The 25,987-nt window shown below is 37.8% G+C and overlaps 3 protein-coding genes across 4 annotated transcripts in view; all 3 read right to left on the bottom strand.

Moving 5' to 3' along the window:
- The window catches only part of LOC108658702 (uncharacterized), a 93,073-nt gene that overhangs the window by 55,574 nt on the left and 11,512 nt on the right, over positions 1-25,987 (bottom strand). The window lies entirely within an intron of this gene.
- LOC115565440 (neurobeachin) overlaps positions 1-25,987 on the bottom strand; it is a 137,148-nt gene that overhangs the window by 35,139 nt on the left and 76,022 nt on the right. Inside the window, exon 2 of one of the 2 annotated variants that reach the window (XM_089264023.1) lies at positions 13,632-17,063. The exons of the other annotated variant lie outside the window; for it this stretch is intronic. Coding sequence (XP_089120149.1) covers positions 17,010-17,063 — 54 coding nt within the window. The 3' untranslated portion in view covers positions 13,632-17,009. Of the gene's footprint in view, positions 1-13,631; positions 17,064-25,987 lie in introns of those variants that run through there. 2 annotated transcript variants of the gene reach the window in all.
- On the bottom strand, positions 13,624-14,425 carry LOC115564613 (uncharacterized). Its single transcript, XM_030389152.2, has 3 exons — positions 14,324-14,425; positions 13,938-14,246; positions 13,624-13,809 (listed from the first exon to the last, which is right to left on the bottom strand). The coding sequence occupies exons 1-3, from the start codon at positions 14,417-14,419 to the stop codon at positions 13,624-13,626; spliced, it is 591 nt and encodes a 196-aa protein (XP_030245012.2). The 5' UTR covers positions 14,420-14,425.

The raw sequence follows: 25,987 nt of genomic DNA on the forward strand, positions 1-25,987 counted from the left end.
GCCAAAAATGCCTGACAAATCGAACGACAAACGCTGACACGCTGAGCAACAGCATAAGAAAAACAAAGAGAGACAGAGAGAGAGAGGCAGAGAGAGAGAGAAAGAGAGAGAGAGAAAGAGAGCGGGAGCGAGAGCAGTATAAATATATGCTCAGAGCTGAATTAATTCGATTTTGTCAATTTAATCGTCATTCAGTGAAACATTTCACAGCCTTTCACAGCGCACATCAGCTCAGCTATCGATGTGAATCAAGTAGTTAAAGCTAATTACCGTTAATTACGCTCGTAATACGCTCTTAATTAGTGAAAAGAATTCAATTATGCGCATAATGCAAGCCAAATGCCATTTATACTAATGTTGACAAATTTGTTTTTTCTAATTTATTTACTTTATTTTTGATTATCCACAAATTCGTTCAGCTTTTGATAAAGAGTTTACAATAATTTAAATAATTAATGTTTTTTTTTGTTTCCAACAGTAAAAATAACTCTTCACATTTTTTTTATATTTTTTTTAATATTTTTATTTTTAATAAATGTGTTGAATATGAGTTTTAATAATTTCCGTTAAAAATTATCATAATTTAAAGCAGACGAATTTCTTTTTTTTGCTGTTTGATTATTTGTATTGGCTAACTTCTGCATTTACTTCTATAATTTGACTTATAAATTCCATGATCTCCTACTATCAATACTCCCGTATGTGTTCCTCTATATACTGATTTATATATACTCCTTTATATATACTCCTATAAATACTCCTACTATTGTGAATACGCTGAATGTGTTGTTATATATACTCCCATATATATTCTTCTATATATATACATATATATATATATATATATATATATATATATATATATATATATATATATTACTCTATATACTCCAATAAATATTCCTTACTATGATTACACCTATATGTGTTCCTTTATATAATTCCAAATATACTGATGTATGTATACTCCTCTTCATATTTAAATATGTATATCTACTACTAATACCTATAGGTATTCCTTCTACTATGAGTACTCTCTATGTCTTCCTTTATATATTCCCATATATACTACTTTATATACATATGTATATATATTCCTCTACATACTCCTATAAATATTACTATGTGTAGTCCTGTATATATTTTCTTTATTTTCTATTCTACTCCCATATATATATATATATATATATATATATATATATATATATATATATAATTTTATGTAACGTTCTATCATTGCTCCTATGTATTCTCCAATGCATATTCCTATAGATACTCTCATATACATTCCCCTATATACATCCATACAAAATCAAAAATATTCTCCTATATCTACTCTTAAGCTGACTCCTCTATCAACTTTTCTATATACTCCGATTTTCACCTATGTATATCCACCGCTTTATTTACCCCGCTGCTCTTTGCTCTGCCTTTCCCCATACCCACTCGGAGTCAGCTACTCCATTATATACATCCATCTACAGCTCTTTCTATTACCACAGCTCGCTCTAGACATTCCTCCACATCTACCTATTGATGCTCCCTTAACTGCTTTTACATCCATCTCTCTATGCGCTACACTCAGCCCATTAAAGTTGAGTTTGATTCGCTTTCGGTGCGATTTCTATTGATTGAACTTTTCTTTTTTTCGCCGTCGTCACGCTTATCGTGCGTGTAATATATGCATTATCATTGCTGATTACGTGCTGGCCCCTGGGTAAGCGGCAACTGCTTATCATACGTTAACCAACCCCAATGCAGCCCTCAGTCCTCAGTCCTCAGTTTTCACATCCGCCATTAAACATCATCACATAACACGTTTCGCAAATACAATTGCATTTTCCGCTACTTCATTGCTGTGTGCACTTTTCACTTAATTGCACACATTCAGGCACCCACACACGCACACACACACACACACACTCAGTCCCATCGAGCGAGAGACCCGCACACTCACTTGTCCAACTATTCAAATCATAAAATTAGCACACTTACACACAGGCACACTCACACACACACACACACGCACCTACACAGCGCCAAAATCAATTAAAGCACAAAAGCGCACGCCGCTTTGCAACACAAAAAACGCAACAAAAAAAAAAACAAACGCTCAAGAGAAAAAACGTGCTGGCATGTGTTTAACTCTAACTGCACGAATATCGTATACCCTGCCGGGAGTCTGAATTATATATGATTATATTATATCTTGGCATATAAGCCTTGGGGGTGTGGATCAGACAGAGAGAGAGGGAGAGATAGAGAGAGAGAGCTGCAAGGATAAGCCAGCTTGATATGTATATTGATGGGATAGACTCCTAATGGAAAGAGGCCACAACTTAAACCAAGGCCAGGCTAAATTTATGAGTCAAATATCGAATATCGTACAAGGAGCAGAGCCTCTTACTCAAAAAACTCTTGCAAGTTTGAAATATCGAATATCGTATTACGATTTAATGGTAAAGGTAAAGCACTAGAGCAAGCTAGTCTTATTATTAACGAGCTATCTCTAATGAGAAACGTGGAGAGAGAAATATACATAGAATGATAGAGAGAGAGAGAGATAGAGAGAGTGAAATAGATAGATAGAGAGAGAGAGAGAGAGAGAGAGAGAGAGAGAGAGAGAGAGAGAGAGAGAAACAGACTGACATAGAGAAAAGCATATCGAGAGAAAGAGATATAAGAAGACTGAGAGAGAAATAGAGTGAGATAGAGAGAGAGAAAGAGAGAGAGTGAGAGAGAGAGTGAGAGAGGAACAGACTGAGATAGAGAAAAACATATCGAGAGAAAGAGATATAAGAAGACTGAGAGAGAAATAGAGGGAGATGGAGAGAGAGATAAAAAGAGACAGAAAGAGAGAGGGAGATAAACATATCGAGAAAGAGAAAAACATATCGCAAGAGAGAAAGAGAAACAGACCCAGAAACAGAGAGGGAAACATATCGAGAGAGAGAGAGAGAGAAACAGACCCAGAGAAAGAGATATAAACAGACTGAGAGAGAGAGAGAGGCTGTGAGCGATAGATCAGCTATGTTTTTCGATATTCATGACAAACCTCAAAAATACGATTAGTCCCGCTCCTATGTGAGAGTGAGAGAGAGAGAGAGAGAGAGAGAGAGAGAGAGAGAGAGAGAGAGAGAAAGAGAAACGCTAGCCTAAGCGAAGGCTCCAATTATTAGTCGAGTATCGCGTATCGAATATCGTATTACGATCTTGCATACGTGCAGAACAACATAAAACTGCAATTCTTACCCTAGCAATTTTAAGGTATTTTTAAGTGGAATATCGTCAATGCATAACTACAGCAACTTTCGAATATCATATATGCAATATCCAATAACGTATTGCGTACGAACGCATGTTTACATTGCCATCAAGCCCATCAGCTTACGATATACAATTACACTGCTAGAAAAAACAGTCCTGTAGCTAAGACTCTTAAGGGCACAATTGCATATACCCTGTGCAATGACTGTGGAAGTTTGTATATTAACTGGGTATGAACAGCTTGGCAAGGGGCGTGGCTAGGGGGAGGGGGGTGGCAACAATAGTGAAGCAGCTGGCTGCTTGCTGCCTGCTGACGTTGCCAGTGAAATCTCTTGGCCGCAAGGTATGCAGCAGCTGGTGGCTGTGGCCGTGGGGGCGTCAGGGGGCGTGGCGTCGAGCGGCGCGGCGCATTTTTGTTGCATAACTTGCGGCGCGCTTGTGGCCGAAATACTCACACAGCTACCTGTCAGCCCTCTCCACGTCTGACTGTGCGTGCATGTGTGTGTGTGTGTGGGTGTGTCTGTCTGATATAAAATGCAAATGCCTTAATTAAAAGCTTTGCAGCTTCACTAAAGCATGGCATCGCACGTGGGCGTGACAAAACGCCCCCCAAAGAGCTGCGTCATGGTCGCAGTTGCCAGCACCGAGGGATGAATAGGCAAGCAGACAGAGGCGCAGATCAAGGGCAGAGGCTAGCGCTAGGGCGGGGGTGGTGGCTGCTGTGGGGGTCGCTGGCATGTGGCATGGGTGACAGTGGTCGAAGGACTGAGGCTCAGTGTTGCATAGTTTTTAAAGTTTCTGACGCGTGTCGCTATGCGCCGTTCGCTTTATGCTTTGGAGCACCTACACGCACCTAGAGCTACACCTACACCTACACCCACACTTAAAGCTATCATAGCCACTGTCACTGGTGTGGCCTGTTGGGCGGTGCTTGGTTTTGCTTTTTACGCACATGTTTGTTGTGATTTTTATTGCATACTTTTATGCGTCACGCAATTTATGCAAGATTTTCAACAATTTCTTTCGCCTCTATTTGGCAGCATTTGCCGCACACAGGAATGCCAAACAACAGCCACACCCCCCCGCCCCCAGCAACGCACGCAGCTCCAAAAATACTACCACCCACCCACTGCCGCTCCACCCCAGCCGCTCCCCCGCCGAACTCACGCAATGTACTTTGTCTTTTTTTTTTCTTTCTTTCTCCTCTCTCTCTCTATATATATTTTCTTTTTCTCTTTTAGCTGTGCTTTGCATAAATTTCGTCGCTACTCCCCCCCAAAAAAAAGCAAAAATAAAGAACTTTTTTCCCGCTCTACCACACCCACTCACCCTCTCCGTCCCCCTTCCCCTTCCGCTGCCTCTCCCTCACCCACTTCCACTTCCTTTTTTCGGGCAGCTTAGCTGTAGATGATTATGTTGGAATAAAAAAGAAAAAAAAAAACAAACTACCCCAGCAGCTGCTCTGTCTACGTCTGTGTGTGTGTGTGTGTGTGTGCTCGCTCTTAGCATGCTTGCAAATTTGTTAATCATGTCGCTCATCTATAACTTATTCGCTTTTGTTTTTAACTTGTCTTTAAATCATTCTCAACAGACTTCATTGCTGACTGAATAAACCATAAGCAAAAGCAAACTCTAAATAGACTTCCCTTTAAGAGAACTCCCCCAAATGGGTGTGATTTGACCTATTGGGGACGGCCGGCCTTCATCGAAGCATCCACAGTCGCATTGAAGCTCATTGCATTAGCATTACCCTGGGTGCGCAATGTCAAAAGTCGAACTTAATTGATCAATGAACTTCTGCATCAAATTTCGTAATAATCCAAGTAAAATTCAGACAACTAACATTTTCCATGAATTTTTGAATGCACTCACAAAAGAGCAAAGTAGAAAATCGAATTATGGCAACAATTACCGCAGACAAATCTCACATATGTGATTCGAGCTAAATGCCTTCGACTCTTAATTGCCAAGATTCATTGAAATATCTGTAAAAGACATTTTCTATGGAAATTACAATGCTGCCAATTATACATATTGCTCATCTAGGTCAAGGCAATAAGTTAGAGAGAGAGGGAGAGTGCTAGATTATATTTGTGGCTGTGAGGAATCGCATTGGTTGTCTAATTAAAATCAATATCTCAATAAATTCCAATCAAATAATAAACCCATTCGAGCTAGTTTATTATTATTAGCAAAAAGCTCAAATTATATTGGTCATTTTGCTGTTTGTGGAATGCACTCCTAGCATATCTTACACAAACTAACTTAATTAGTCTTCTAATTTAGATTGTTAAGCCAAATACCTTAGCTTAGTCACATAGAATCAGAAGCAATCGAAAGCTTCAAGAATGCTTTGCGCCTTAAAGTAAGTAACTCGAGTGGGAATAGTACCACATGATATTTCATCGTGAATCAGTAATACAACGCTCAGCCAAAGAGGAGCAGCACAAAAATGTAAAGTGAGCCCTGAGAATGGTTTCGCATGTAAAACAGGCAAAAAGGTGAAAGAGAAAACTGAGAGTGAAAGTAAAGCCGATGGCGGTATGGAAAAGATTCTCAAGTTTTAATTTTACGATAAGCGAGTTTCAATTGAAGAGCTGAACAACTTAAAATTTTCGAAATCTTCAAGCTACTGCAGTCGAATGAGTCTGATGAAATATTTTTTAGAACTAAATATAATCTATAGAATAGATGAACTTGATAGAATAAGACAAAATATAATCTATAGAATAGATGAAATCCTCTCGACCGTAGGATAATCTGATGAGCTCGAATTATATTTTAGAATGTGGTAAGATCAAATAAAATCTACCGAATAGATTAAATCCTCTGGATCGCAGGAGAATTTGATGTACTTGAAATATATTTTAGAATGGAGTAGAGCTAAATATAATCTATAGAATAGATAAACTTGATAGAATAAGACAAAATATAATCTATAGAATAGATGAAATCTTTGGAGCCTATAAGAATCTGATGAGCTCGAAATATATTTTAGAATATAGTAAGATAAAATAGAATCTATCGTATAAATTAAAATCTATCGAATCTGATGTACTTGAAATGTATTTTTAAATAGAATATTAAATAGACTCTATCGAATAGATGAAATCCTCTGAGCTGCTGTAGAATCTGATCAACTTAAATTATAACTCAATTTATATCTTATTATAATAAGATCTAAGATACTAGTCAAAGCTTAGTAGCCGAAACCCTCTAGACTCTATTCAAAATGAATCAAAAATTAAAGTACAAATCTTCAAAAAATTCAATTAGGCTGCTGTAGTTAAAACTCTTAACAGCTACCGTTACATTTGTTCACTAACATTCATGTATCCTATGTGCATAAATTTCATTGTATTCACTCAACAACAACAACATACACGAATAACACAATACAAACAAGTAATGCAAAGTTTCAGGTATCTATTTGTTATCTACTACTATGGCACATAGAAACACCTTCAGGCAGACAGACAGACGATTGGGGGGTGAGGCAAACATGACAACTGATTGAGGCTAGTACGAGGATATGTTAGATTTTTAAAAGGAATCCGATTCCACTGCTATTCAAGCGTTTCGCGCATAATAACAAAATTGAAATACCTCTGGCACAAGCCGGTGTGAGTGAGTAATATGAGAGCAACGGCAAAAAAAAGGGAAAGAAAAGAAATGAGAGAAAGGGCTTCCCATCTGGAAGAAGTCAAGCGAATGAGGAAAAAAGCATCGAAAAGTTCAAGCAAAGAATTTAAGTCGCCATGACAACAGCTAAACTCGAAGTTTGAGATGTTTGTGGAAGATGAATCCCTATAAAAATGAATAAATGAATTCAATTTCAATTTCAATTTCAATTTGATTTCAATTTCATTCTTCGCTTTGCATTTCTCGTTTTACTCGCCTGAAGTTTGCTTTTATTAAATTCATTTGAATACTTAAGTGTTTATATTTTGTTTTTATTTTTTTTATTTTGGTTTTACTTTCTGTTTTTTTAATTTTATTTTATATATTTGTTTATTCCCGTGTCCTAGCTGAAGTGTAAAGCACTCTTGTTCGAGCAGACATATTAAATATCAATGAAGCCCTCTATGTGTTAGTAGAGTCAAGTGAAAGTGCAGTCGAGTGTAAGCTGGCCTCTTAACTGGGTCAATTAAGCTCGAATATCTTCACATGTGTACAAAGTATTTATAGAAAATAGATGCGATGATTGGCAAGCAGTAAGCGCATTGTCTTAATTAATCAACTAAATTCAAGTTTTAAACAATAAATATATTTCAATTAGTTTAGATTTTAGTCTTAAAGAGCTTTTCGATCAATTCCAAAGTTGATAAAAGCTTTCTGAGTGAGCTTTCAAAGCACATGCAGCTATTTCAAGTTTCTTAAAAAGCTCTGTGAAAGTTGTATCTACGACTCTTAAGCAACTTGAATATCTATCTTCACTCAACACTCAATGCTAATTAGCCGCCATTTGTCAGTCGAAAATAGTCTCTATAGAGACTACATAAGAATGCTCTAGAAAATGAATTGAGTGAGTATTGTGAGCATGCAAAACATACAAAGTTTCCAGTTCAATTATGCAGAGCTCGATTTCATCCTTGACTTTGACTTGAAATCAATTGAACAGAGCAGCCACAGCAGCCGAGTAACAAGAAACCAGCAAGATAAACATTTGTATGCCCAGCAGGCCATATTGGAAATCAGCTGAAAACTTATTGTTGTCGACTCGCAGCTAGACAACAGACAGCAGGCAGGCGGGCAGGCAGGCAGGCAGGCAGGAGGCGGTAGAGAGCAAACAGCAGGCCAGCCAAGCCAACACAGTGGCAATGCAGGACAGCTGAATGGAAGCCAGAGCGGACACGTGCAGACGGTGCTGCATGACTGGATGGACGGGACAGGTACAACAATTGGTTTGGTTAATGTAGCTGCCACTAGAGATAGGACTACAAATCACATAATTAATTAAGTGCACTACGGTAGAGCTGGCGCATACCCTAACCAGGGCTAATTGAGCCCGACGAGGCCATGGCCAGTGAGTGCAAAGAAATTATTGCTGCAACTACAGCAGAGATGTTACATGACGCTACTGGCACTACCAGGCGTCACATGACGGTACTCAAGACACTGTAGAGGCGTTAGAGTTGCTAGCATTGTGAGACCCTATGCCTATAAATCTATTCGAGTTGGGTCTCAGCATGTTAAATACGGTGTTAAGGTCTATGTAACTATCGTTACGTTAGATATTTGCAGCCATCGTTTGTAGAAACTATCGAATGGAGCTCTACTAAGCTAGCTGTGTCAAGACTTAGTCTGAGTGAGAGTACTATAAAGGTAAAGCGTTATTATATGTAGGCTAGACTAGGTACTGATGGTTAATAAAGTTTTTTAAAGATCTACACATATGTTTTATATGCATAGGTGAGATCGTAACTCTTTCTGATACTAGATACATATTGCACAGGAACTCTAAGCATTTTATATGCTCAACTATTGAATCATGTCAGGTTTCGATCAACTAGCTAATCTTTATTCCCGTTATATTAGTTTGTTTATATGCAAACATATAGGGTATTCCGAAAGCAGGAGTCATAACGGAACTCATAGGACTTATATACACTACGACCAGTAAAATCAACAGCCGTGTCGACTTAGCACAGCTCATCTATCTATCCTCTGTCTGCCTGTCTCTCTGTCTGCATACACAGCTCAATTGCTATACCCTTTGGGCATACGACCAGCAACAGGGTATACGCCAGTCGAAAGCAATTGACTAGAGCACTCCAGTGTCAGTTCTTATCTTGTAGCTGGGCTGGCAACAGCAACGGCAGCTGGCAATCTTGGCGACTTCATTAGCTCCCAGCTGCAGCAACAAATGTGTGTGTGTGTGTGTGCGTGTGTGCGTGTGTGTAGATAGGTAAATCGCGGCAAATGAGCTGGTAAAAGTGCAAAGGCAATTCATGGCAGCATAGCATAGCAAACAGGGCAACATTTATATCATGCTCAACTAATTGCAGGAGCGCGCGAAGCTGTGGCAAAACTAGGCCGCAGGATGGGGGATGGCAGCGTAAGAGGCAGCCAGGCAAGCAGACAGGACATACCAGCAGGCCAGCTGGCATGTGACTGTGGGTGTGCTTTAGCATGTGTGTGTGTGTGTGTGTGTGTGTGTGTGTGTGTGCACACACATGTCTGGCCATAACATAAATTCTCATAAGCATAATGCTTTGAAAATTGGAGCAAAACGAGGCAAACCACACGGCGAAGGACCTCGAAGCTTGCCAGTGCGATAAAGCGACTCTCAACTCTCCACTCTCGCCTCTCGCTACTCGTCTCTCGTCGTCCATGGGCCACTGGCAAACTAAGTTATTGAAATTACAAGTTGTACACGCGCCCAGGCACGACCGCTTTAATGAGCTGCCTGCCCCATAACCCTGGCATCCGTTTGTCCGTGCTGCAGCAGCAGCAGTAGCAGCAGCTTTAACTAAATTAATACAAATATGTAATAAATGACAGAGGGTCAGCCAGTGCACAGTACACTGAGGCAGAGAGAGCTAGGTGGGCAGAAGATGAAAGAGAGATAAGGTAACTGTGTGTATGTGTGTATGTGTGTGTGTGTGTGTGGGTGGCTGGCAGACACATGTTCGAGACATGAAAGCCAAGTTTATTCTACAAAGATTCTCAGCTGATGTATACACATACATATATATGTATTCATATATACATAGACTTATATACTCAAGGAATTTGGTCTAAGACACGTGAATATCTTAGAGCCCATACTTAATGTAGCTCAGCATTTCTCAAGATATACTATTGTATAATGCTGCCAAAATCGATATTTATCGATTTGTAGCCAATATCTAATATATGTTTAGTATTAAATACTGTTGAAGCTGCTATATTTATTGCCTTAGCTATATATTTCATCTAATTTAATACTGCCAGCATCGATATTTATCGATTCATAACTGATGTCTATTATTAGTCTGGCACTGTGAGCTATTCAAGGTGATATGTGTAATGTGTGCTATAACAGCTGTATATTTTAATAACTGTAAATGCTGCCAACATCGATATTTATCGATTATTATTCCTTTATCGTCTATTATTCCTTTGCATAAGAAACTTTTGAAGATGCTATATTTATTGCCTTAGCTATATATTTCGTCTAATGTAATACTGCCAACATCGATACTTATCGGTTTATAGACGCTGTCTATTATTCGTTTGGCACTGTGAATTTTGGAAGATGCTCTATGTAATGCTTAAGCTATAATAACTGTATATTTTGTATGCTGTAATGCAGCCAAAATCGATATTTATCGATTTGTAAGCGATATCTAACATTCCCTTGGCATTAGGAACTATTGAAAATGTTTCATGTATAACAATTATCAATTCCTTGTACGACAATAGTGACCAATTCGATATTTATCGATTAGTAAACGATATCTTTTATTTGCTTAGCAATATAAACCACTGATGCCTATTTTCTTTGCACTCCACTCAACTAACATATCGATAAATATCGATAATCATGCAGTCGTAGCATGCAACAGATGCCATCGATAGGCGAACCCATGGCAATTCGCAGCCATGCCTAGGGTATGAAGCTAGACAGGCTGTTGTTGTTGATTTTATTATAATAATAATGCTTAAGCGCGCGCACAACAACAACAAAGGAAACAGCAGCAGATTAAGGCAGTGGCAGAGGCAGAGAATAAAGAAAAATGAAGAAGAAAAAAAAATGCCCTGAAAAGCAACAAAAATCAATAACCACCCGAAGGCGCATGCAGAGCAGGCATATGAAATTTACATACGAGCCTTGAGTATGTGTGCCTCTCCCTTTGTGTGTGTGGGTGTGTGTGTGTGTGTGTGTGTGGCAAGTGGGTGTTCTCTGTTATTTTGCTGTTGTTGCTGCTGTTGTTGTTGCTGTCGTGCCTCAAGGTTGTGTCACAGCTGAGACACCAGCCAAAGCCAGCCAGTTAGTCAGGCTATGGCATGCATTGTTGCCGCTGTTTGTGGCACATGTGCTGCTGGGCCCTTGACGACCACGCCCCCAGCTGGCGGCCAGTGCTAGTTGCCTCAAACGGGGCAAGGATACAAATACAATGAAAATTGCAGCATAAGCAAATCGAACAATCAACGAAACAAATTGCACAAAAGCAACAAACAACAACAGCAACAACAACAAGAACAACAACAACAACGACAAAGGCAAAGGCAATGGCAACAATTGCTCATTTCACTTCAATTAATTAATTAGCCCGCCTGCAATTAAAATATTGAACATGGGCACAGTCGAGCAAACTCAAGGGAAATGGAAAGGCGATAATTATTAAAAGTCAAGTAAATTAAAGTGAAACTGAATTTAAGTGAAACTTAATTAAAGCCCAAGGCGAAAACTCAGCCAATGGTGAGAAAAGGTTAAAGCTGCGAAAATTGAAGTTTGACTTGAGTAGTAAATAAAACTTAATCACATAGCAACACTTTTAGAACAAGATCTAACCGGATTCACATGAATTTCATATGAAATTTTACAATTTGCCCAAAAACTATGTGAAAAATACTCTAAAAAGGAGCAACATTTTCTAGATTAAAGACCAGATATACGAAAAGGCAGTAGATATCAGGATAACAGATAAAACTGAAGCCAAACTTGAGCAGATCATAAAACTCAGATGAAGGTCCTCAAACGAGATTATTGAGATTATTGGCAAAAATACACGATATTCTATATGCACAAAATACCAATGGACATAGAAAACCCAAACTGAATCCTAGCTGAATCACAGCCCATCCCTAGAAATTCTTCCAGCTGTTCCAAGAAAAGTATTTAAAAAATACTAGAAAACCCACTCAACCATAATATTGGTTAAATAAAAAGCACACGTGGCATACGAATCAGTCAATCAGGCGAACAAAATTTCGTCTGGCTAAAATCTATAGTATTTCAGTGGAAAATTGTGAAAATAAATAAAAAGAAGAAAGAAAAGTTTTTGCTATTAAAAGTTTGTAACTGGGCTAATGTCATCTTAATAGACATTCATGTTAAATGCAACACTTATCGCGCATTGAGCTTATATTGGGTATAATTATTTTGACTTTTTTGGGTCGACACGCCACTGGAAAATGGCAACGGGCAGAATGGTAAAATGGTAAAATGGTAAAACGGTATTTCGTTTATCAATTTTGAATTACGACAGCCAAACAATGGAAATTTGTGCACATGTTCCGGCTAAAAGGTTTACCAAATAACAAATTGATAAACCTAGCGCAAAAACACACGAGACACACAACGAAAAGTTGAAAGCTGACGAAGGAAAATTGAAAATGGGAAATGGACGATGGGCGATGGGAAATAGGCAATGGCAATGATGGGCGAAACTGGAACACTGAGCAACACCAGATGCAGATGTTCACATGATAAATTATATACCAAAAAGTTGAAAGTAATTGCCATTATAATGGCCATGGCAGGTGATTATAAGAGCAGAGCTAAAAATGTATATAAATAAATATATATACATATGTAGAGGAATATATTTGATATCATATTTCAGCCATATTCCTAAGCAACTCTTGGACTCGACTTGAAAGTCGCGTTACTTAGCAAAATTCATGAGAAAATTATACCAAATATAATTATCTATATATGTACAAATTTATATACCTGTATAGTCCATGTTATATACAGTTGTAGTATATGATTGAATGATTGGCTTGTCATGTTTATATTAAGGTTGTTGGAAATATATCAACATATCAATGTATCGATATATTTTAAACAAAATATATATTTTTATCGTAATATTTTCTTTTTGCTTAAATGTTGAATTCTTTTTTACAAATTTGGGACGGATTATAAATTTATTATGAGAAAAATAAGTATTAAAAAAATAAAAAAAAAATTAAAAAAAATAAACAAATAATAAATTTAAAAAAATTAAACAAAAAATATAATAAAATATAAAATAAAACAAAAAAAAATATGTTGATATATCGATATTTTTAAATTTGCATATCAAATATCATATTGAAAAATAAAACAAATAAAAAATAAAATAAAATAAAAAAAAACCCAAACATTTTGATATATCGATATTTTTAAAGTTGCATATCAAATATCATATTGATATTTTTCAGATCCTAAAATATCATCGATAGGATATTTTGAAAAATATTCGACAGCCCTAGTTTATACAAACCCTATGACATAACTACATCGAAGTCTATCGTAATCAGCTCACATTCCATCAAGATAAGATCTACAAATTGCTTTAATCACTCCGTTTATTTATACTTTTTTTTTTTATATAATTTATTCATGCATAGCAAAGTTTTCACAGTTAATCGCAGTCGATTTTAATTGGTTCTCTTGCCCAAACAAGCTTTATTATCGATTTCGCAATAAGAGCCCCAGACACGCAAATCAAACAGATTCGCATTATTCCCAAAGAATTTGATCGAAATCGTAAAATTATATTCGGGCACGAACATGGGCAAAGTATTTGGATTGAACTTCAGGCGTCGCAGTATATATTTCACATTCTGTAAGCGATGCATGATCAGTTCTTTTTTTCTCTTTCTGTGTGTGTGTGTGTGTGTGTGTGTGTGTGTGTGTGTGTGTGTGTGTGTGTGTGTGTGTGTGTGTGTGTGTGTGTGTGTGTGTTACTCACCCTCTTAAAGGGGCATTTTTCTGGTAAATTGTGCTCAGCCTGCTGTATGCCGGCATAGAGAAAGCTCAACAATGAGGGTCTCACACCAGATGTTAGCATCTTGCATATATCCAAACGACCTCCACTCACTCGCATGCCCTTGGCCTGATAGTGATTGAGTTGCATATCCACAAAGCCAATCAAACTGATGACATCCTTGTCGCCAGCCGTTGCTTCCACCGTAAATGTGGTATTATTTTCCAAAATACAGGAAACGTTTGATATCTTATTGGATTTCTTTTCACATTTCAAGCCAATGAATGAGACGCTCTTGGGAACATTTTGAGGAATTTTATGATAGATTTTTTTATACGTAATATTTTTATTCCTGTTCAAACTTAGCATACCTTTTGAGCTAGGCTTAGGGTCCACAGTCCAGCGATAAGGAATCCAAATAAATATAGTTTTTGGTATGCTATGAAGTTTATTAGCGAACAATACATTTTAGAATAGACTACAGCCAACTGGTGCCTTGATATAAATGAGCTTTGTATTTATATAAAACAGTATCGTTATTATATATTTAATTTTAAAGGTTTTTTTTTAATTTTTGTTCTTTAAAAATAATTGATAAACATTTAAATTCACGTTTTTTTTTTTTTTTTTTGGTAATTTTTAATTGTTTTCTGCTACTATTTGTATGACCATAGTTGTATTTATACAGTACTTATTCAATATTGATCTCAATCAAAGTTAATTTCCTAGCAATTGCAAACGAGTGTGTTTTTTGGATAGCTCAGAGTATTGAACGAGCATGAAATGAGTATATTGGCTCTATGCGAGCTCATTTCTAATTACGCATCAATTCGCACTCTCAAGTACTCTACGAGTGATTAGAAATGAGCTTCATAGTGCTCTGACCTAGGCGAATAGCTCGTTCGTTTTTCCTTTGGCATTCGCAATCGCATTTGCATTTGCATTTGCATCAGGACCTACTGGGCCTAAGTGCTTGATATTCCATTTGGAGTTGATGCAGACCCATGCACGTTTATTTATTGTGTATTTGAATTATTGGAGCAACTCGGCTGTAAAAAGCATTTGGGTACCAGACCTGTTTGCGCAGTGTGTGAGTGTGTGAGAGAGATAGAGAGAGTGAGAAAGTGGGCAGGGGAGGAGGGAGGCATACAACTAGTGACCATACACACATCAGTCAAATGAAACGACTGACGTCTCTTTTGTCCAGCTGCGAATAAAAAATAAAAAAAAAAACTCCTCTTGGCTTACGCTGCAGCTATCCCATATGGCCGTACCCGTACCACACCGCCCCGTTCAAAAGCGTAGCCATGCCAGCCCCATTGTTGGCTGTGGATTGTGTGCATTATTATGTATTGGCAACTTGTTTAGTTAGGAACTTCGTAATTTCGTTATGGCACAGAGAGTCGAGCAAACGATGCTGAGTAAGAGCTCAAGAGCTACGTGAGTGGCTGGATATGTATACACAATACTTAATACACACATGCATGCATGCATACATACATACATATAAATATATATCGGTGTGTTCTGGTATGCTAAGAGTGTGCGTGTGCATGAGCATGTGCTTTTGCTTTTGTTTGTTTTACTAATAGAATCATATGATATTTAATACTACGAGTATTTCCGCAGTGCTCGTGACACGAAAAGTATTTTTGCCGTAACTTTCCAGTACTTGGCACAAAATTATATATATTTTTCAGTCTTTAGTTTATGCTGCTCTACTCCAACCTGTTCACAATCAAGTCTAATTCCTGTTGAAGAATATGATCTATCTTTTAATACATTATTCCGTCCTTCCGACAAGCACGGCTGATAACTTTTGCTCTAGCTAGGTTTTATCTGTTAATGTGTGTATTTTAGTGGAGTTCGAATATTAATGCAATGGTTTTAGTTTAATAGTTCATGGTAAATGCGACTGGCAACATTTACAAGCTAGCTTCTTCAGCTAAAGACAGTAGCGATGCTAGCTTTCTTCTCAAATTATGATGGATGTTGTAGAACATAATGTCTATATTAATGTCTTATTTTATTTAATATTTAGTTTACCATACTTCATGTTAAATCCTGATTGTAGAATTATTGAAAATAGAATTTATTTTGCCTAAGGAATGTTTGTATTTGTCGACATTTATTCCTACTCCAATAAACTTTTCTAGATATTGGGTTTACGGTTCCCTACCTTAAGCCAAACTAGCTAATAGTTTGCCAAAAGTTCGCAATTTGATTCAGCTTGCCTTATCAGCCACTTTACAATGTGCTAGCTCATGGTAAATACTGCTGATACATTGTAGAGCTAGGCAACGCTGCCTCTACTTTGTTTACATCAATTCAAATTCAACTCTGTCATAGCTCATGAAAACTGACCAATATTATGGCAGCCCATGCCTATCGATAAGCAATCGATAACCCGACGTTATCGCTGCTGTTCGTCATGTTCTGCCAGCAGCACGTGTCCTCAACTCGAATCTATTTTGCTAAGTAGCTATATCTGGTATGATGTGTGAGAGAGCGTGAGTGTGCGTGATTGTGTGTGTGTATGTGTGTGTATGTATATAACATACTTGTATATCAATATACAAGACAAGCTGACATTTGCTAAACCCAGAAGCCGTCACTGACAGCAACAGCAGCAGCCACATAAGCAATTGCAGCCGCCCACAATGTGAGGGAAACATCAAACGAAATTCCTATTTATTTATACATACATATATATATGTTTTGGTGCTTTCTTTTTGATATTTTGGCCGCAAACATTGGGAAGTTTGACAAGCCAGAAGATTGAGTACGTGCTCCACATTGACAAATGGAACGCGACCGGCAAACGCCGAACTTAGCGCAAAGCCAGGCGAGGCGAGGGCAAGAAGTATCGTATTCAAACTTTAACTTCCGACTTTGACTGCAAAATCGATGGGCTGTCAATGTGACTGCTGGTGCACAGGTGTATGTATGCGCGTGTGTGTGTGTGTTTTATTGGATGAGTTTAATGCTCATTCCAACCCTGTTTGACTACTTACCCACTATATATACAGACATTATTTGGGATGGAACATGTGCACATCACTGACTGATGTTTGGGATTTGAAAATGCCAAATACGCATACGTCTACTCACCTGCAAAGAGAGCAATGGATGGAAGAAAGGGAAATCATTATTAGACATGTTTTTCATATTTTGCATATTTTATACTCTATGCTATGTTGTTTGCTTTTACACACACACACACACACACACACACACAGAGCCAAGTGCAGCTAAGGTCATTGCTATGACTCTTCAATCGCCTGCTGCATGGCAAAGGATTGAATAGTCCTTCATATAGCTGAAGCAGCCCTAAGCTCTTTCGGCTGCTGTTGCTGTTCAGTCAACATACGCAGAGCTCATCATCATCATCATCATCATCATCATCATCATCATCATCCCACAGGCATGGCTCATAAAGTGCAACATGCGAGCAGTCGCAAATAAGCATAGAAGGCAGCCAGCGCTGCATGTGGCAGCTGCATGGGGCACACGATTCTTATGTTACGCGAGGGTCGCTCCAAACAGTTCAATCTATCGTCTATTAGGCAAGTTAATTACGTCTAAAAGCTTACAGCTGTAGTCTATTAACGATAGATAGCTAGACTTATCTCTTATTCCTTAGGGTTTTCACATATCTTATCCATGCTCTTGAAGCCATAATGAGCTATCGATAATCATACATATATGTATATCGATAAGTAGATATATATAACACATTCTATAGAGTATGTAAACAGCTATAGATGGCTACATTATGATTTCTATGCATAAGAAGTTATTAATTTTTTTATAGGCCCACCTTTCGTATACATGATATCGAATCAAATATTTGTTATCGATAGGCAGACACGTAGTATGCTAAATACCATAACAAATGTTTATTATCCATGCATATACGTTCCTCATATATTGATTTTCTAAATTTTGGGGCATTTGCATAAGTTGTTATCGATAACTACATATTTATATCGACGTATATCTTATAAATATAAAGTCTATTCTCGATAGTTTATACCCCGTTAAATCTGAAATCGCTATACATTGAATAAGGTGTATCCCCTGGAAAAAATATCGTTCTAGATAATTATCGGTAATTTGTTATGTTATGTGTTGGTTATCGGGACTCGAATGTATAAGCATTTATTAATAGATATATGATATTAGAAAAGAATATCGACTAAGCATAATATGGAACTACCGATAGACAGTTTAATGAATCGAAAACAAGTTAACTGTCGATGTATATCGATAGGCATACATAGTTCGATATAAGAGAAAACGCATAGTTGTACAACTATTTGAGATATCAAATCTTGCCAGCATCTACCACAGCTATCGATAGACACAACATATCGGCAGACACACGACGAGATCTTCATGCTGCCAGACAAATTGCAACTCCAACTTCATTTAGCTGGGCAGCACCTTAAATTGTTTTTGCAACCGTAAACTGATTACGAATTATAATAGGAAATTGCTTTAAATGTTGTCTGCGTAGTGCGTGCCCTCTCAGCGCTGTAAGGAGACCCTCGTTGCAAGGACTCAAGACGCTGTCAGCGCTCCAGTCTGGGCATTAACAAAGGCGTATATAGTACTTGGTCTTGTCGTCTCGACGTCGGCAGCGCCATCGCCATCGCCGTTGCCACCGACCGTTGCCGTTGCCGTTGCCGTTGCCATTGCTGTCACGCTTAGTTCCACAACTTGGGCGGGCTTACGCCTGCATTCAGCCAGACACGCATTCAATTCGCCTGCCATTCAGCGCAAATTCTGTGTATGGCGAGAGCGACATATGTCATGCATTTTTAAAGTCACATGCCATCCCCCCCGCACTCCCCAACTCCCACTCCCACTCACTCTGTAGCTGGTTGCTATAGAGTAGCGCTGGCAACAGCGCCGACTGAAGTGGGAAATCAAATGTTTGTAATTAAAATTAAATATTCTATTAAAGGATCAAAACTGCAAGGCTAAAAGGATGCAGTCAGGCGGTAAATAGCAATCAAAGCGAATTGTAAGTACACCTACACTAAGCACATGCCAACACACAGACAGAGAGAGAGAGACAGAGAGTGAGAGATATGAACGTATTTATATCATAACACAAATGTTTAATCAAGTATCTGCTCAGAGTCCCAAGCCGAATATCGAAAATAAGTAAATAGTCAGCATGGGCATTGGGAATTTGCGGACTCGATTGACATTGCCATTGATATTGCTATGAAGCGTGAAATGTCAAGTGCTTAGTGCTTAAGTTTGGCTTTTGCAAACACTTGGCAACCCTACTCACTCCCTCTCTCTCTCTCTCTTACTCTCTCTCTCTCTCTGCCAAACTCGGCTAGTTTGTCAAGCGCTGCTCGAGCAAAGCCAATTTCGTTGCCTAGGCAAACACACACATGCATCTTCCTCTCCCTCTGCCTCTCTCCATCTCCATCTCTGTCTGTATCATTGCCTCAATTAATAATTGAAATACATTTGACGAATTTCGGAATATATTATCTCTGCTTGTCAAATTGCGTGCAAATTGTGAGGTCAACTGAGAACAGATATAATTACTATTTAGAATGGAGTGAGGTTAACCCTTGCCCAAAGTAACCAAAGCTGCCCAATCGATTGTCGAGTGGCAACATTTGCCCGTTAAGCACACAAATAAACAGTTATATTAATATGCTTAGATAATTATTGAGGCTCGAGGAAGCGCACTTAAGCATTATGAACCAAGCAAATCCAACGACGACTTAATGAGCAGCTGTGCGAGCAATGAATGCCTTCAGTCGGACTACAAGAGATTATAACGCTGATATGTGTGGGGACTATTCGAAGATTAAGTGATATACATATATAATTATGTATGCATATATCCCTTTTTTTTCATAAAACTTCAACTAGAATAATTTGGGCTTAAGCTCAACAAGAAAGAACGTGACAATTGCCACGCCTCTAGTATATGGATCGAGGGTTGATACGTACATATATCTATATTCAAATTTCAAGTCTTAAGCAATTATACCCACTTTACTCTCCTGTATGTGTATCAAAATGTCTAATGTGTTTATTTAATCAGATGAAATGTATATTATATTCATATTTATCCACATATGGAGTCTTGCGTCCAGTATGAAAATTATTTGAATTTACTTCACCTCAAAACAGATTTTATTTCATCAAAATAGACCCTAACTTTTCCTATTTAAGCCACAATAATAACTGAAATTTCTATTTATAAAGCTCTATTTTAAACATCATCTAAAGCGTATCACAATTTTTGCATACAATTTCATGAAGCCCGCAAAGTTCCAAAAAATTTCTTTAGCCTTAGACTCTCAAAACTTTTGCTAAACTTTAACGATTTTTAATGGTTTCTGGTTGAGTTTCCCAGCTCAATTTTATTTCGATTTTATGCCCTTTTTTGGGCTTTAGTAGATTTGTATTATAGAAATACTTTTGGTTGGTTTCAACTTTTTCATGCGACTCTTTAATTGAAACCAATTAGGTTTAAACTCTCGCATAATTGACTGTAAATAATATCCCAATAATAATTATTTTTGGAATTTATGAAAGCAAATTGAAATTAAAAAATATATGTTTGTAAATACAAAAAAGCATTCGAAGTTGTCTTTAGACTATGTCAACAAATTACAAAATTGTTGAATTCATTAAGTTTATATATATGTACATATAAATAATTTTTATGCCTTCCGTTTTTAATTTACTGCAAAATTAAACAAACTGAACGACAGACAACCACACATTCACAGCTATGTTTTATTTGTTTTAATTCGCGTTTTATTTGTGATTTCAATATTTGCGCCGCTCATTATGAGTTTGGACAATCGCCAACACTTTACAGCTGTCACATTTAATAGCATCAAATTGCTAGGGGACCGACTGTAATAAATGAATATCAAAAAAAATATTTCATTTAAACAAAAAAAAAGAAAAAAGAAAAGAGTAGCAGTGCTGGGCAGTATACGACTGGGAGATACGCTGTAGCTGAGCTGCATTTTCAAACAAATTCTGAGCATTGGGAGGACGGTGTTCGGGAGTACATGGTGAGAAAACTCGCTGAAGCAGAGCTACATCTTGAAACAAGGCCTGTGTCATGCGAGGACGGTGGTCGGGAGTACACTGGACTAGACTAGATGAACAAAGTGGATGGGATGACGGTGCTCGGTAGTACACGACTATAAAATACCCGGAAGCAGAGCTCCACCTTAAAGTGAAGCCTGAGTAATAGGAGGACGGTGCTCGGGAGTACACGACTAGAAGAAGGGGAGGACGGTGCTCGGAAGTACACGACTAGAAGATACCCAGGAGCAGAGCTGTATCTCAAAACAAAGCCTGTGCTATGGGAGGACGGTGCTCGGGAGTACAGTAGACTAGACTAAATAGCCGGAAGCACAGCTACAATTTAAAGCAAGTGGATGCTCGTGTAGCCTGAGTAATAGGAGGACGGTGCTCGAGAGTACACGACCATGAGCTAAGCGAAGGTGACGGACGTTCTATATAAAGTTAATTGTATATAAATACGAGAATTTAACAGTATCACATATAGAAATCTGATAATAATAAAAAAAGTTTAAGAAGACAAACAGCCAATTGTGACTACGTACAGTTATTAAGCTAAAGAGCTTATATCTAATACAGTTCTTAGTCACTTCTAGCCATGGCATAATTGATTAAATGTTTGGCTCATGCGAACCATTTAGCCGGTTAGCGTATAATTCTAATTGAATTGCAATTCGAAATGATAAGAATGTAATTTAATATTTATCACTTCGAGTTTTATTGGAAACGTTTCTGGATAATTTGCGCTGATATGTAAAACGTGATACATATGCATAACGACCGCAAATTTAATGCAATTGCACGTGTGTGTATGGAGGTGTATGTATGGAGGTGTGTGTGTGTCTGTGTCTGTGAGTGGACGTGTCTGGTCGCTATACCCATCGCATTATAATTATTATTGTGTCAAATCTGATAATTTATATTTGAAATGAAATCATTTTCGATTCGGTTTCATTTTGTCGTTTCCAATTATTGTTCAACTCTCTGTCTAGCTGCAGCCGTTTGCTGGATTTCAAATTGGGCCGATTCCCATTTAGATTTGCATTTGAAATTACGATGATGGTAAATATTCTATGTAAATATCCGCGTTTGCCTGCTGTACTTAGCCTAACCATGAGTACACATCCATAAAAATGCTGAAAACTTTATTCTAGGCTCCATTAGCAATTCAAATTTAATTAAAGTTCGAAGAATTTTAAAGATTTCTACTATATAAATACTTGAAGCAAATTTATAAAATATTTGAAAAATTGAACCAGATAGTACAAGTAAATTTGAGCTGTAAAAGAGTTTTCAAATATATATGTATATTTTTTTTTATATACAGTAAGAACTGAAGAACAAAATCATATATAAATATTCCTATTAAAAATACAAAATTTCCTATAAAAAATTCTATTGATTATTTCAATAACATATCATTCTCAGGCTTTAGTTGATTAAATTAAAAATTTAATTTAATATTTATACACAAATATTATATTGAGAATCAATAAATAGTACTTTCAGTTTCAACTAGTTAAGAACAGTCTAAATTTACCAAGAATATTTTTAATAATATTTTTATTATTTTTATTTTTAATATTTTAAGAATATTACGAGCTAAAAATTGACCATAACTAAGTCTGCAAATTTAATTAATTAATTTTGTACAGTCTTTTGCTTTATAAATATTTCGCTAGCATTTTTATTAGTTTAATTATGAAACTGTAAAATGAAGAAATATTAAAAAAAATATATATATTCGCTGAGCATTTTCACATATTTTAAATGTGCGCTTTCATGGAGATATTGTATATATCTATATAGAGCTGACTGATTGCTGCCTTTCGATGAGCAATCAGTCGGACAAACAGTTTGTTCGCTCTCTACAAACATATATACACATGCACATATTTATTTATATAGCTGCATATATGAGCAAATGGATATCGGGAAAACTGGATATTGTGATACGCTTGGAATTCCTTTTTGCTTTAAACTAATTGACTTGTGTGCGCTGAAGAATATTTATATTTGCTTCCCAACGACACATACCCAATCCCCCCCTCCCCCCTCCCCATCACTTTCCCATCTCCCCTTCCCATCCCGAATCCCGCTGCACTGGCAACGACTCGCAGAGCAATGCACTCCAGCCAGACAGCAAATTGCGACCTGTTCCTGGCACCGTATACCCTTCGCCCACGCCCACGCTGACGCCCGCGCCTTCGCCCTTTACTATATGTGCTGCTGCGTCCTGCATCCAGTTACTGAATCAGTCCGTCCGTCTACGTCTGTCTGCTTGCCTGCCCGTCTCTGTGTTTGTTTGTTTGTTTGTTTGCTTTCGCTTATTTTTATTGCCACGCATCCTTTTTATGTCCTGCTGTGATTTCAAGCGGCTCTGCTGCTGCTTCTCCATTTGGCCAGCCCTGCTGTTTGCATTGCCAACCGCACTGTTTTGTCCCATTGCCACGCCCACGCCCACACACACGCCACACACACACGCCATACACACACACACAAGCGTTATAGCCCCGCTGCAATTTCACGTTGATTTTCAGCGCTCTTTGGGTTCCGGGTCTGCGTCCGGGTCACAGCTCCACTTTGGCCCTGCGGTCGTCGGCAATGTCCGTACATAAATATGAAATTTATTAGTAAATGTTATATATCCTTTTGTGCGTGTCAGTTCTGGCTTGAATTGCAATTCAGCTCTGCTCATTTGCGACAGCAACAATAACAACACCAGCTGCAGCCAACCTACAGCTCATCATCATCGCCATCATCATCATCGCCATCATCATCATCATCATGAGCAGAGCCCCATGCAGACCCAATGGCATCATCAGCTTTATTATCGTCGGTCTGGTCACTATTTTAATTTGTTAAATGCACTTGTGTCATGCCCCAACACTACCAACCGTTCCCAAGTACCAGGCCTCCTGCCTGAAGCCACCACATCGTGCCTGAAGCCCTTAACCCTTGTATGCCCGAGCAATACAAGTGTCTTAGGGAGATATTTCTGTTTATGGAATAATCGATATCAACGAAATGATCGCTAATATTGATCTATCGATAAATAATTACGGTTGACAGACTACATAAGGTATATATGTATATTCATGATCAGAGTGATGAACTTAGTTGACTTAGTCCCGTTCGTCTATACGTTCTTCTGCTCCTGTGTCTGCATATTTGAACTCATCGTTCTCGGAAAATAATAGAGCTAAAGACTTGAAATATTTTTTGCAAGTCCGTCTATACCGCGTGCTGTTCAAGTTTGTTTTAAAAACCCGATAGCTATATCCATTTTTCCGTTATCGTTTCAAAATCAGATCAGAAATAATTTATGATATTACATCTCCTTCACATTTAGAGCTACTTTTGCTAACCAATGATATTATCATTTTATTTTATATAATCAGCTTTCCTTTATCTTACTTTAGCTTATTAGCGATGCACTAATTACACTTTGAATAAGCTTAAGTAGCACAAACTCTGAAACCATACCACTCTCCTTACCCCATTTCACTCGCACACACACACACACACTCTCTGTCTCTCTCCCTCTCCCTCATATTTTTTGCCTCCTTCCATCTATTTAGCCAATTGAGAATTACATAGAGTTGCTACAATTAAGCTCATATTTTAAGAAAAGTTGAAACAAATGGAAGCATAAACTAAAACCAAACTGATTTATGATCTGGCATAAAATATTTTCCACAAAATTTGCTGCCATAACTTTGCAGATTTTCATTAAATTTTGTTCCAAAAAAAAATTCCATTCTTTTTTTTCACATTTATTTCTGTTTTTTGCTCTCTTTTTTCGCTATTTGTTTTTGCTTTTTTTCGTTTTTTTTTTTTTTTTGGCTGCTAGAGTTAAGCTGAGTTCTTGCCCACACTTGGTCGACCTATTTGTTGGGATTTGTTTGGCCAGTCCCATGGCTACTCCTGCTCCAGCTCCTACTCCTGCTGGCTGGCACGTTTGTTGCCTGTCATAATCCATAATCCCGAATGCCGTGAAATATGGAATCAACTTTAGTGCCAACTCAATGGCGAACAGAGCGTTGCGCTGTTTCATTTCGTTTCGTTTTGTTTGCTTTCGCACTTTTCCAAATTTTAATTAATTACGCTTATCAATTTTAGCTCTGGCAAAAGTATCGTTAGCCAACAATATTTTGTTTGTTATGTTTGCTTAACTATTTCTGTTTCTTACTCGAAACTTTTCAAATACCCTATAGCCTCTTAGGGGAGTAAGGGTCTGCAGTGTTGTATTCCAAGTCAGCTCTAAAGCATAGAAGTTCCAGTATCTCTTCTGCTTAATATAGCAGCTAATATTGTTCAATTTGTATGCTTTGATTATATATGAAAGATTTTATTATTTATTTAAGCTAATCCCTTGAAAGCTCTCGAGCTTTGGTAATATTTAATAACATATTGATAGACAGTGAGAATGCATTCACAACAGGGTATTGCTGCGTTGTTCAATATATTTGATTGTTGTTGCAGTCCATGCGGATATATTTTCATAGTTTCTTGAAGCCAACTGCAGCTGAAAGCTGAGAATTGAAAAATGCGACACAAAAACTAAGCGAAAATTTATTCATTGCGCCAAAAAGCGAGCAACTGGGTTAACTTTGACTCGCTTATCTATACAAGAGAGAGAGAGAGAGACAGAAAGGGGAGAGCGAGAGATAGAGAGAGAGAGAGAGAGGGGAGAGTGTGAAGTAATGAGAGCTAGCAGCTAACATTTTATTATTGTACATTTGCACAGAGCAATTTTCTGCATGTTTTTTCCCCTCTTCGTCTTCTTCTTCTGCTTTTTTTTTTGGCACTTTTATTTGATTTTTATGCGACTTTGCGCCCGGACGCCTGAATTATTGCCCGGCGCAATGCTTAAATGCGAACTAGGCCAGGATACGGATGCGGAAGAGCGCTATGGCCAGGGCCAAAGGCGGTCGGCGGGGCAAGGCAAT

The sequence above is a fragment of the Drosophila navojoa genome, chromosome X (assembly GCF_054131105.1).
Source record: "Drosophila navojoa isolate 15081-1374.11 chromosome X, UAZ_NAV_1.0, whole genome shotgun sequence".
NCBI classification, from domain to species: domain Eukaryota; kingdom Metazoa; phylum Arthropoda; class Insecta; order Diptera; family Drosophilidae; genus Drosophila; species Drosophila navojoa.

Coding starts and splice junctions, on each gene's coding strand:
- LOC115564613 (XM_030389152.2), bottom strand. CDS start 14,419: ATGTATTGTTCGCTAATAAACTTCATAGCATACCAAAAACTATATTTA. Junction 14,247..14,323: donor CCCTAAGCCTAGCTCAAAAG/GTATGCTAAGTT, acceptor AATGTTCCCAAG/AGCGTCTCATTCATTGGCTT. Junction 13,810..13,937: donor AAAAATGCCCCTTTAAGAGG/GTGAGTAACACA, acceptor CATCGCTTACAG/AATGTGAAATATATACTGCG.